Source organism: Physeter macrocephalus, chromosome 4, assembly GCF_002837175.3.
Source record: "Physeter macrocephalus isolate SW-GA chromosome 4, ASM283717v5, whole genome shotgun sequence".
Lineage (NCBI taxonomy): Eukaryota > Metazoa > Chordata > Mammalia > Artiodactyla > Physeteridae > Physeter > Physeter macrocephalus.
In genome coordinates, this window is record NC_041217.1 from 67852345 (window position 1) to 67864232 (window position 11888).

Genomic DNA, 11888 nt, shown 5'->3' on the forward strand with positions numbered 1-11888 from the left:
TTGTAAATCACTGTGGGTCCAAACTACACACAGAATAAATGGCACAAAGAAAAAGTACACTGGATAACCTCATACCACATGATTTAGGAGAACCATGGTAGAATGCTCTTTGGCTGAGGTCATAAAATGGTGTGCTAACTCACTGACCAAAGGTTACTGTAGAATCTGGCAGGCTAGCTCTCATTGGCTGAGAATGTACAATAGCAGTCCAAGCAAAGAAGAAAAAGTATTACTATGGTACCAAAATAGATTTATGTATATTTTTAAAGAAAAATATTTCAGAGATGGATTACATCAAATAATTGCTGATCTGGCATTGTTCTACTCGATCACATGTTTCTGAGTCCAGTAGGATCCTATGGGAAATTTTTATATACCCTGCTTTAATTGTTTAATGGGTAGGAGTATCACTGCCCCTCCATCCCAAACTGTAAACTTTCTATAGACAGAGACACTGTCTTATGGGTATACTTAACATAGCATCAACTTGGGTATGTAGCAGAGGCCAACAAAATACCAGTAATTAATATTTGCTGAATAAGGCTAGGAGGAGAGAATAAGTAGAAGAAGCAAAGGTCCATCCCAGAGTCCAACACCTCCGTTAGGCTGGGGTTTCCCAACCTCAGCACTATTGACATTTTGGGCCAGATAATCCTTTGTTGTGGAAGGCTGTTCTGTGTATTATAGGATGTTTAGCAGCATCCCCGGCTTCTACTCACTAGACACCAGTAGCACACCCTCCCCTCAATGTAACAATCAAAAATTTCTCCAGACGTTGCCAAATGTCCCCTAGGGTGGGGAGGGATTGCCCTTGGTTGAGATTGCTGCATTAAATCTATCATCTCATTGCTTCTCTTTCAATCACCAGATTCTGGTCTGGGCAACAGAAGGCAACTCCTGGTCTAGATAGAGCAGGAATATGTTGTCATGTTAAGGGAAAATATACAATTATAGCTAAATTCCAATTATCACTTTGTACACATTTATTTATACTCACCTATCCCTGTTACTCTAACAAAACACTGGGCAACTTGTAAGACTACTTATGCTTAAGTATGGAACAGAAAGAGGAAAAATAGAAAGAGTTGGATTTATTGGGGGTAGTTGAGCAACACGGCAGGTGAATCGTTTACTCATATTTGGCAGGACCCTTTGTGGTCTCAAGCTTCAGGTGGCCAGACAATTCCCTCAGCTCCATGACCAGGTGACCAAGGATGACCCTCATATCCTGCATTTGTTTGAGGAGAACACCCATCTGGTGATGCAGATGGGGATCTGGGAACTGCAGAGGAGAAGAGGAGCCCAGATCCTTAGAAGAAGGGGTGGGCAGTGGAGGCAGAGGCCCAGGGGGCTCCGTAGAAGTAGTTTCTGGAGCAGCTGATTTCTGAGGAGCTGGATTCAAGGTGGGGGGTGCAGCAGAGCTGGAGGGACCTGGATTATGGGATAGGAGACACAGACAAGAGTGAAGTCTGACTGTGGCCCTACCCTCATATTCCTGGTCAGTCTTTCTTATTCTCTGAAAATAGCTGTGGGGCCCAGTGGCAACAAAATCTTGAGGGCTCTGGCCCAAATTTGAACGTGAAGCATAGTTACTACTGCTTGAAAATCTTGCACAACGAGGCCTCATCATTACAGGGCTATGGATATTAGCCAGTTCTTCCTCCTTCAGTCTAATTCCTTACAACATGCATGTGGTAACTGGCCCTAGGTCAACCTCTTATTGTATATGACATTAGTGTAACTCCTTATCCTTGGGACAGCCTTCAGTGTTTTGAGGACACCTCTGCTGGCCCCTCGAGTCACCTCCTCTTCAGAATGAGCATCTCCCATTCCTCCCATTATTTTCCCTATGACATGACTCAAGCACCCTCACTACCCTGGACACCTCCTCTGGGTATATTTCAGGCCAAATGCAGCCTTCTTAATGGGGACTCCCAGAATTGAATAGAAACTCCAGACTACTTCGTCCTCACACTAGATACTACATTTCTACAAATGCCCAGAGGTCATGTAGGGAGTGTAAAGTCTATGGGGAAGCAGCTGTGGAGTTGGCTCAGGTCTTCGTTTGATGAGGTATACACCACAGTCTGAGGGAGAAGTTTCCTATTTGTGCTTTCTTCCATCACTAGGGACTCTGGCTTATTGTTCCTGCCTCCCATGTGTCCTTTCTTAACCTGCTTACACTGAACCTTAGCTCAAAAACCCAATTGTCCTATTCCCCCCACTACCCCTGCCTTTTCACACACACCAGACATATACACACTAACTCACCCTGCACCCTGATCTCCAGCTTGGGGCTCTGTTTCCAAACTTGGTTGTCCTCAGTGGCTGCTTCACACCAGTAGGACCCAGAGTGTGCCTCTGAAGCAGTGGGGATCTGGAATTCTGAGGAAGGGCCCCTACTGCGCACTGTCCTGCTGTCCTTGTAGAAGGAAAAGAGGAGGCGGGCAGCTGACCTCTGCAGGGGCAGCTTTGTCTGACAGCTCAGGGTTACCGGGCTTCCCTCTTGGGGTTCAGCTGAGGGTGTGGCTCTGAGAACCGGGGCTCGAAACAGTTCTGGGGGAGAGATAGGTGAGAAAGAAGAGGTCAGCCATCCTACATTCAGGTGGACCCATGACAGGCAAAGAACCCCAGTCACACTTTCCTTCCCCTATTTCTATAGGGAAGGAGTTCTCTTAGAAAAGTTCCATTTGAACCTTTCAAGTCCTATCTCTCTTCAATAGACAGGACTAGAAAAGATCTAGAGATGGGCAAATCTGACCGTAATCCAGATGTCCAGTCAGTGAACACTGGGAAGCATAGAACTGTAGGACAAAGCAGCAGGAAACATGCTGAACTTGGAGTTGGGCTAAATGACTTGAAAAGTCATCTTAGCATTGCTGCCCCTTTTGAAGCCCAACTTGGACATTTGCCAGCAACCTACTCCTTAACCCTTCAGTGACCTTACCATCTCCAATGAAAGACATTTTTGGTCCTTCTGTCTCTCCCCACCTGCCTCTGCCACAATGACACTGCCTCTAGCTCTTACCTTGAACTGTGATAGCCACGGGAGATGCCGTTTCTGGGCTCCCAGGACCAGGGCTCCTGAAGATAGCACTGCAGTGGTAGTGTCCACTGTCTGCCTTTTGCACCACGGCGATGGAGAATTCCTTGTTAGGTCCAGGGGGACCCAGGGCTGAGCCATCTTGGTAAAAGGTGACCTGGGTCAGTGGCCAGTCTTGCCAGGCCTGGCAGAGCAGAACCAGAGGGTCTCCTTCAAATATAGGCCAGGATGGACTTTGGAGGATCAGCCAGTCTGCAGTCCAAAGCAAGAGCTGAGTGTGACCCACTGCCTTTCTTGGGAGCTCCCTCAGGGCTGCCCACAAGAGACCCCTCTAATCTTTCTCTGAGGGGCCAGGTAACTTTCACCACTGCTTGGGAGTATGGAACAACTTCTCTAGGGCCTAGCACAGAGGGCACCCTGGCTTCTTGGGCTGAAGGTGGGGCAGATGACATCTCATCCCATGGCCAGTTTCAGGGGGCACCTTCCTGAGTGGGCTGTGGGGCTGAAAGGAGAACTTTGGGAAATGGGAGAAAGACCTGGCCTGCACTGGTCAGTCCTTCCTGGGACCTCACCGTAGGACACAATCAGATGGAAGGGTTCACTGAAAGTGTAGCCCTTGACCTGGAAGTCGACTTCCCTTGGGTCCGTCAAGTCATCCTCAGTGTGGCAGCTGCTCTCCTGGGTGCTGACAGGTCCTTCGCACTGGAGCGCCTCAAAACTGGCAGCTGAGGAGGGAATGGTCCGAGAAGAACCAGAAAATGATGCTGTGACTGGAGGAAGAGGACAGGAAATTGCTTTCCTCAAGTGTTCCTCCCTCTCCTCAGGGAATTATATTTTTTAGAGTAGAATAGGAAGATATCAAAACATTTTTTCCAAGAGTCCCATATGGATCTCTCAGAGGGATACAGCTGACTTGATTCACTGGCTTCCAAGTGCTGTCAGTGAATGGACTGTGGTTTGAAGAAGGGGTGTGGGGGAGAGAATGGTGAACTCACCAACATGACATCCAGCTGCAGGTGCAGGAAACCAGAGGCCAAAGACAACGAGGACCCCAGAGCAGGCAGACACAGGACAGGAGGGAAAGGGAGATGATCAGATTCTAACATTTGTTGGGTGTTTACCACATACCAGACACTGCCAGGCACATTCACACCTTATCACACAAATCTTGCAAGATTTCTAGGTATGTGATTTCACTCCCATTTTATAAATCTTAAATGAAACAGGTTTAGAAAAGTCAATTCATTTATCCCAAATTTAAAAAGAGAGTAGGGAGCGGAGCAAGAAACTCAGGTATGTCTGAGTCCAAAATCAGTGTTCTTTTTACTTCATTGTTCAGACGTGATCTACTTTAGTCTTCAGACCGTCCTTGGGGGCTTTCTTCCAAATTTTCATTTCCCCAAATTCACTTGGTTCTTCATCCTTGAATATGTTATCTACAAACTAGCTTTTAGTATCTTCTTCCTTGCTCCCCCTTTCAGGTCTTCCTTTTTCAGCCGTCTCTAACTTAATGTCCTCTGTCCCTTGAACTTTCCCTGGCAATGGTAGAGTCCATCCTGTGTCTTTCTCTCTACACCTGAACCTCTACTCCCAGTCTGTACTGGTAACTATGGAACGATTCTTTCTTTGCTTGGGGTTGAATAGAGTTACAGATTTCTCACCACATGTCTCCTCAATCTATCTCTTAGTTCCATGGTTGACCAAGGCAAGGTAAATTTCTCCCATCTCCATGACTACTTCTTGTCCCTTGTAATGCCTCTCCTCCCCTTCTGGTTCCATGGTCATTAACATGTACTCAGTTCTTCACTCTGTCCTTGCCTGTCCTACTTGCTTTTGTTCCCTTCCACTTCCAAAGGCCCGGGACTCTTCTTTGACCTTGTAACTTCCCTTAGCAAGGCCCCTCTCTACTTCCTAATTCTCATTACATCAGTACCAAGTGCTTTCTTTAGATCCTCTCTCACCTCCTTTCATCACTCTGCTACCCATTTTCAGTTCCTCCACTGTCATTCAACTAGACTCAGCCTCCTGTCTTTTTTCTAAAATAAAATACTGTTGGGCTATCAGGCACTTTCACTCAATAAACTATGTGGTAGTTATTATTATTCTCATTTTATGGATAGGAAAACCAAATTCAGAAATATGAAAAGTGACTTTTTCAAAGTGGCATAGAGCTGGTAAATAAAAGAAGAGGGGCTTGAAAACAGCATCTGATTCCATGTCTAGAGTTCTCACAACAATACCACTGCTGTATCTTAATACAGTCACCCAGTCCTGTCTCTATGAGTTCAATAAAACAATTCAATAAAACAACTATTGTGCAGGCATAAAGCAGGTGCTGAGAATTCAAAGATAAGTAAGAGAAAGTTAAAAAACAAACAAAAAGGCATTGTCCCTGCCTACAAATAACTCTCAGTTCAGTGGATGCACAGGCATGTGAAGAGATTGTTTCAGCACGAGGAAGAAAGTAATATGAAAAAATTATCACAGGCAGCCATCAAAGCAGAGAGGAGGGTTCAAGGAAGAGTTCCTGGTAAAGATGCCACCTAAGCTGAGTCTTTAGGGATGCCCAGAAGTTTGTAAGTGAGAGAGGACTCGGGAACAATGGGGAGAGCTCATTTCAGGCAGAGGTAGCAGTATGAGCAAAACTGTGGAGATAGGTAAGAGTCTGGTGTGTGAATATAAGCAAGTTGGGATTTATTAGAGAATAAATTGCAAGGCTCAAAGGGTGAGAGAAGAGGCTGAAAAGCTTTAAAAGAGGCCAAGTTATGGCGGACCCTTAATGCCATGATAAGGAGCTTAGGCTAGCAGACTTGAATTTTAGAAATCACTCTGGCTGCAGAGTGCAGAATTTATTTCAAGGACACAAGGCTGAGATATGAAGATTAGTTAGGAAGTTGTTGGACTAGCCCAAGACAGAAATGATGAGGGCTTGTCCTAGGATACCGTTAGTTATGTTTCAGGGAAGGGACTGGCTCTAAGACCAACTTAGAAGGCAGACATTGCCAAACTTGATAATTGATCGTGTGTAGAGGATGAAGGAGAAGGAGGAATCTAGGTTGTCTCCCAAGTTTCTGACCAGGATATCTGGGTGGATACCGTTAACTGAGATCAGAAATAGTGAAAGATGAAATTAGGAGAATTCCCTTGTGGCCTAGTGGTTAGGATTCTGGGCTTTCACTTCCATGGCCCGGAGTTCAATCCCTGGTCAGGGAGCTGAGATCCCACAAGCCCGCAAGCAGTGTGGCACGGCCAAAAAAAACAAAAAAAGATGAAATTAGGAGAGGGAGGGACCAAGAGGACAGAGCTCTGGTCATATTGTGCTGAGATATCTTGAAACATACAGGTAGCTATGTCTTGTGCAAAGCTTGATGTTTGAATATGAAACTCAAAAGCATGATTAGGGCTGGAGATATGATTTAGAACTCTTAATTATAGAGTTGTAGTAGTAAAAATTATACAGACAAATAGCTCACTAAGGAGACTGTAAATTAAAAAGTAGGGAGGCAAGGATGCAACTGTAGAAAACACCAGTCTTTAAGAGAAAGAGGGATTTCCCTGGTGGCGCAGTGGTTAAGAATCCGCCTGCCAATGCAGGGGACATGGGTTCAAGCCCTGGTCTGGGAAGATCCCACATGCCGCGGAGCAACGAAGCCTGTGCGCCACAACTACTGAGACTGCACTCTAGACCTGCGAGCCACAACTACTGAGCCTGCATGCCACAGCTACCGAAGCCCGTGCACCTAGAGCCCACACTTCACAACAAGAGAAGCCACCGCAATGAGAAGCCTGTGCGCCAGAATGAAGAGTAGCGCCCGCTCGCCACAACTAGAGAAAGCCCATGCACAGCAACGAAGACCCAATGCAGCCAAAAAAAAAAATTTTAATAAATTCATTAATTTAAAATAAATAAAATAAAATTTTTTTTAAAAATAGAGAAGGAGAAGAGAAGCCACCAAAGGGACCAAGAGAGATACATGGAGTACAGGGAGAAGCCAGGGGAGTAGAGATTGCTGAGGAAGAATAAGTGATCAACAGTGCCCAATACAGAGAAGTCCAGCAGGATAAGATTTTAAAAATGTGCAGTGTCAATATAAAGGTCATAGCACCCTGACCAAAACTGATTCCAGTGGAAGCCAGACTGCAAGCATTGAGGAGTGAATGAAAAGTGGGGAAGTGGAGAAAGCAAGTTCAGACTACTCTTTCAAGAAATTTATCTGAGAAAAGGAAGAAAAGAACTGAGATTTTAACCTAAGAAGACATCATAGTCAAGGGGACTTTTAGGATGGAAAAAGTTTGAAGATTTTTATATTCAGAAAGAGCCATTCAGTCCTGCACACCAAACTTTCTTATACTATCCTTCTTATCCCACCTGAACACGGCTTCTTTGGAGGGCTGAAGTTAGTCCATGCTTCTTTCCTTTGGGTCTTTTCCCCAAAGTCAGGAATATCTCCATTTCCACACATTCAAAGATTTTACTTACCCAGTAGCATCTGGGCTGCCCAGAGCATAACAGGAGAAAAGTAGAAGGCCCCAGCCATGAGGACACAGCCCAGCTTCATGGTGACTGTGTTTAGGTCTCCTGCAGCTTCTAACACACTGATTTTCTTCAACACGATACCTCTCAAATTAGAAAAGAGGAAGTAAATCTAACTGTCTGATCTCCTTTCATATGGGACCTATTTTTAAAATTTATTTATTTATTTATTTACTTATTTACTTATTTATTTTTGGCTGTGTCGGGTCTCAGTTGTGGTGCGCGGGCTTCTCTCTAATTGTAGTGCGCAGTCTCCAGAGTGCGTGGGCTCAGTAGTTGTGGCGCACGGGCTTAGTTGCCCCGAGGCATGGGTGATCTTAGTTCCCCCACCAGGGAACAGACCCTGCATCCCCTGCATTGGAAGGCGGATTCTTAACTACTGGACCACCAGGGAAGTCCCTGGGGCCTATTTTCAACTTTGCAATCAGCTTTCATCCTTCAGATTGACCAGGTTGGTTCCAGCATCAACAGCACCCTTAGGGCTGTGGATGAAATCATAGCCCTCTCAATTGTTCAAAAATTCCCCCATAGAGTTCAGAGACCTTCCAAAGCACACAGTTGTCTGATATCCCACCAGCCTTCACAAACTCTGGGAAAGGTCAGTACAACAATCATCCATCTCACTGATGAAATAACTGGGGACAGGAGGCAGGAAATTGCTTGAAGCCTACCCAGAAAGTCACAGGGAGAGCAATGGTGAGAATTCAAGTGTCCTGCCCTGTCCTGCTCCAAGCCTTACATGTTTCTAGTAACCAGACTGGAGCAGGACAGAACGGGGAAGAAGATTGGGAATGGCACCAAATTAGATATCAGATTAGTCCCCTGGTATAATCTACCATCCAAAGCCCACACAAATTTGTACATAAATATTTCTAGACTCATGCCTCAACTCTGTTTCTACAGTATGACTAAGGCTATTCAGTCTCAGTGGAAATCTGAGTACAAGGCAGAGAGAGTCCCCTGGGAAAGAGCAGAGGGGAAAAAGAAAGTCAATTTCCAGAGGACCTAGCAGTAAGCCCAGGCCTCAGGCACATGGCCGAAGTACAAACCACTGATCCTGAAGAAATTAGAGACAGAAGGCATCCGATAGCTTGAGAAACCTGAGGAGGGTCAGGAATAGGGGCAATATGGAGGCCACAGCCTCTCTCTTCAGTTCCAGGGTGCCTTATGGGAACCATTGTCCCTGCCTTCGAACGTTTGCTGTTTCACTGAGGTCTCCTCAATGGCAGGGCCCATGCCTTTTTTCACAGAGACCACACTCCTCTCCCTTCCGCATCATAACACCCACCAGGCCCTCAGCTGGTTACTTGGGGATGAAATGAGCCATCAGAAATGGGGGAAGGCAGTCCTGCCTGAAGGCAGAAGGAGGGCCAGCATGACCCTTCAACTGTGCAAAAACCACACATCAGAACAGACATATTAGCAACGGAGGCATGAGAGAGTGGAGACTTCTCAATCTAAAATGAGAATTTAGAATAAATTTTCCATTATCTGAGACGCAAATGTTTTTGTGCAGGTGGCCCCGGGGAATCTGGTGAGAGTAGGGGGTGAATATGGGTGTGCGGGGAGGCAGTGAGGCAGTAAGCCTTGCAGGTGATGTGATGTGATGTGAAAGAACCAGCAGCCTCAGAAGAGGAAGAGAAGTCTGGGCCAGACCTAATGAAAATTAAGAAAATGAAATGTGTTTAGATGGACCTCCACTCCTAGCACTCCCTAAAATATAGACTCTCAGAATTAGGTCTTTAAGGGGCTTGCAAACCAACCCCAGAAATCTTTTCCTTCTCATGCCACCCCTTCTCCTTAACTGTCCTTACCATTGAGTCGTACCTGAATAGAGGCTCTCATCTATACATACCGTCTGCATCAACTCTCACAGGATCCTACTGTCAAAATGGAAAGCAAGAAGGTCTCTGAACATACGGGATGAAACTATCATGTTCTTTACCCTGAAATTTCTACTAAGCCTCTAGAAAATTTTACTCACTTGAAGCCTGATCCATGAGCTATTTAGAACAGATGTGATTCACTTGGAAAAGAGCAACATTGGGTCTGTTACATGCTTATGGAGTCCAACCTGAGTTTCTTGAGTTAGTTCTGCCATCAAGATCACCCCAGAATTCTCACAGGGCAACGGGGTAAGTCCCCGTCCTCATCCCATCCCAGTACCAATTAGACCTTTGATATCATCTCCAACTGCTCCTGGCTTGTCACAAGTGGGCTGATGTTTATTTTTTCTTTATTTTTAATTGGGTAGATAAAAGATATTTATAAAAGATGTGAAGGTATAAAGAATAATGATGCAATGCAGACTTTTGCACCCTCGCCCAGTTGAGGAAATAGAGTATTACCATAATCCTTGAAGTACTGTGTGGGTCTCTTCTGATTTCATCCTCTTCCTTCCCTGTGACAATCAACCACAATCCTGATCTTGCATTTATCACTCCCTTTATTTTATTTTTATTTTATTTATTTTTGCTTTTTAAATTTTATTTATTTATTTTTAAAATTGAAGTATAGTTGATTTACAATGTTATGTTCATTTTCTGGTGTACAGCAAAGTATCACTCCCTTTATTTTACAGTTGTAATAAATATAATTTTGCACTATAAACTTTAGTAAATTGAATAATATTGTATTTATTCTGAAACTTTCTTCTCTTTTTTCTGTGAATTTCTTTATTAGCCTTTTGGTGGGGACAAAAAGTTCTTAATTCCTTTTCTGGCACACTTCAGGTCAGATATGTGTGTGTGCATGTGTGTGGGTGTTTCATGTTTGAAAACTATTTGTACGTGGGCCTCTCACTGTTGTGGCCTCTCCCGTTGCGGAGCACAGGCTCCGGATGCACAGGCTCAGTGGTCACGGCTCACGGGCCCAGCCGCTCCGCGGCATGTGGGATCTTCCCGGACCGGCGCACGAACCCGTGTCCCCTGCATCAGCAGGTGGATTCTCAACCACTGCGCCACCAGGGAAGCCCCTGAAAACTATTTTTTAAGAGTAGTTTTAGATTCACCGCAAAACTGAGGGGAAGGTACAGAGAGTTCCCACATCCCTCCTGCCCGCACACACGCACAGCCTCCCTCTTTATTGCCAGCTCCCACCAGAATTGGTACCTCTGTTAAAACTGGTAAACCTAGTACATCATAATCACCCAAAGTCCACAGTTTACATTAGGGTGCATTCTTGGGGTTGTACATTCTATGGGTTTAGACAAATGTATCCATAATTATAGTATCTATAGAGTATTTTCACTGCCCTACAAATCCTCTGTGCTCTGCCTATTCATCCATCTACTTCCCCAACCCCTGGAAACCACTAATCTTTCTACTGTCTCCATAGTTTTGCCTCTTCCAGAATGTCATATAGTTGAAATCATACACTGTGTAGCCCTTTCAGATTGGCTTCTTTCACTTAGCAATATGCACTTGTTTCCTCCATTTCTTTTCGTGGCTTGATAGCTGATTTCTTTTCAGCCCGAAATAAGATTCCAGGGACTTCCCCGGTGGTCCAGTGGTAAAGAATCCGCCTTACAATGAAGGGGACACAGGTCCGATCCCTGGTCAGGGAACTAAGATCCCGCATGCTGCAGGGAAATTAAGCCCACGCGCCACAACCACTGAGCTCACTCGCCTCAACTAGGGCCCGTGTGCAGCAAACTACAGAGCCCACCCGCTCTGGAGCCTGCACGCCACAACTAGAGAAAAGAAAACCCGCACGACACAACTAGAGAGAAACCCACGCGCCACAACGAAGAGCCCGCGCGCCTCAGTGAAAGATCCCGCATGCCTCCCTCCACAAAGATTCCATGTGCCGCAACTAAGACCGGACACAGCCAAAAATAAATAAAATAATTAATTTTAATAAATAAAGCTTTAAAAAAAAGATTCCACTGTTTAGATATACCACAGTTTATTTTTCCATTCACCTACTGAAGGACATCTTGGTTGCTTCCAAGGATTGGCAATTATTAATAAAGTTGCTATAAACACCCATGTACTAATGATGCGGAGCATCTTTTCATGTATTTATTTACTAATTGTACATATTCTCTTTTTTTTCCTGTCTAACTGTATATATTCTTTAATGAAGCATTAATTCAAATCTTTTGCCCATGTTTTCAAGTTGGCTTGTTTGTTTTCTTATTATTGAGTTGTAAGAGTTTGGGCTTTTTTTATTCTAGATATATGTCCTTCGTCAGGCAATATGTTTTAGAAATATTTTCTCCCAATCTGACTTGTCATTTTATTTTCTAATCATTGTCTTTCTTTTTGGAGGGGTATCATCCAAATAATTTATGTCTGTGTGTTTGTGGGG

General features: G+C 44.7%; 1 protein-coding gene across 1 annotated transcript; it reads right to left on the reverse strand.

The window, feature by feature from the left end:
- Positions 1-233: 233 nt before the first annotated feature.
- On the reverse strand, positions 234-7667 carry LOC102983586 (Fc receptor-like A). The gene is made up of 5 exons (XM_024116846.1): positions 7524-7667; positions 3616-3813; positions 3029-3295; positions 2272-2556; positions 234-1431 (listed from the first exon to the last, which is right to left on the reverse strand). The coding sequence occupies exons 1-5, from the start codon at positions 7600-7602 to the stop codon at positions 1130-1132; spliced, it is 1131 nt and encodes a 376-aa protein (XP_023972614.1). The 5' UTR covers positions 7603-7667; the 3' UTR covers positions 234-1129.
- Between the last annotated feature and the right edge of the window lie 4221 nt (positions 7668-11888).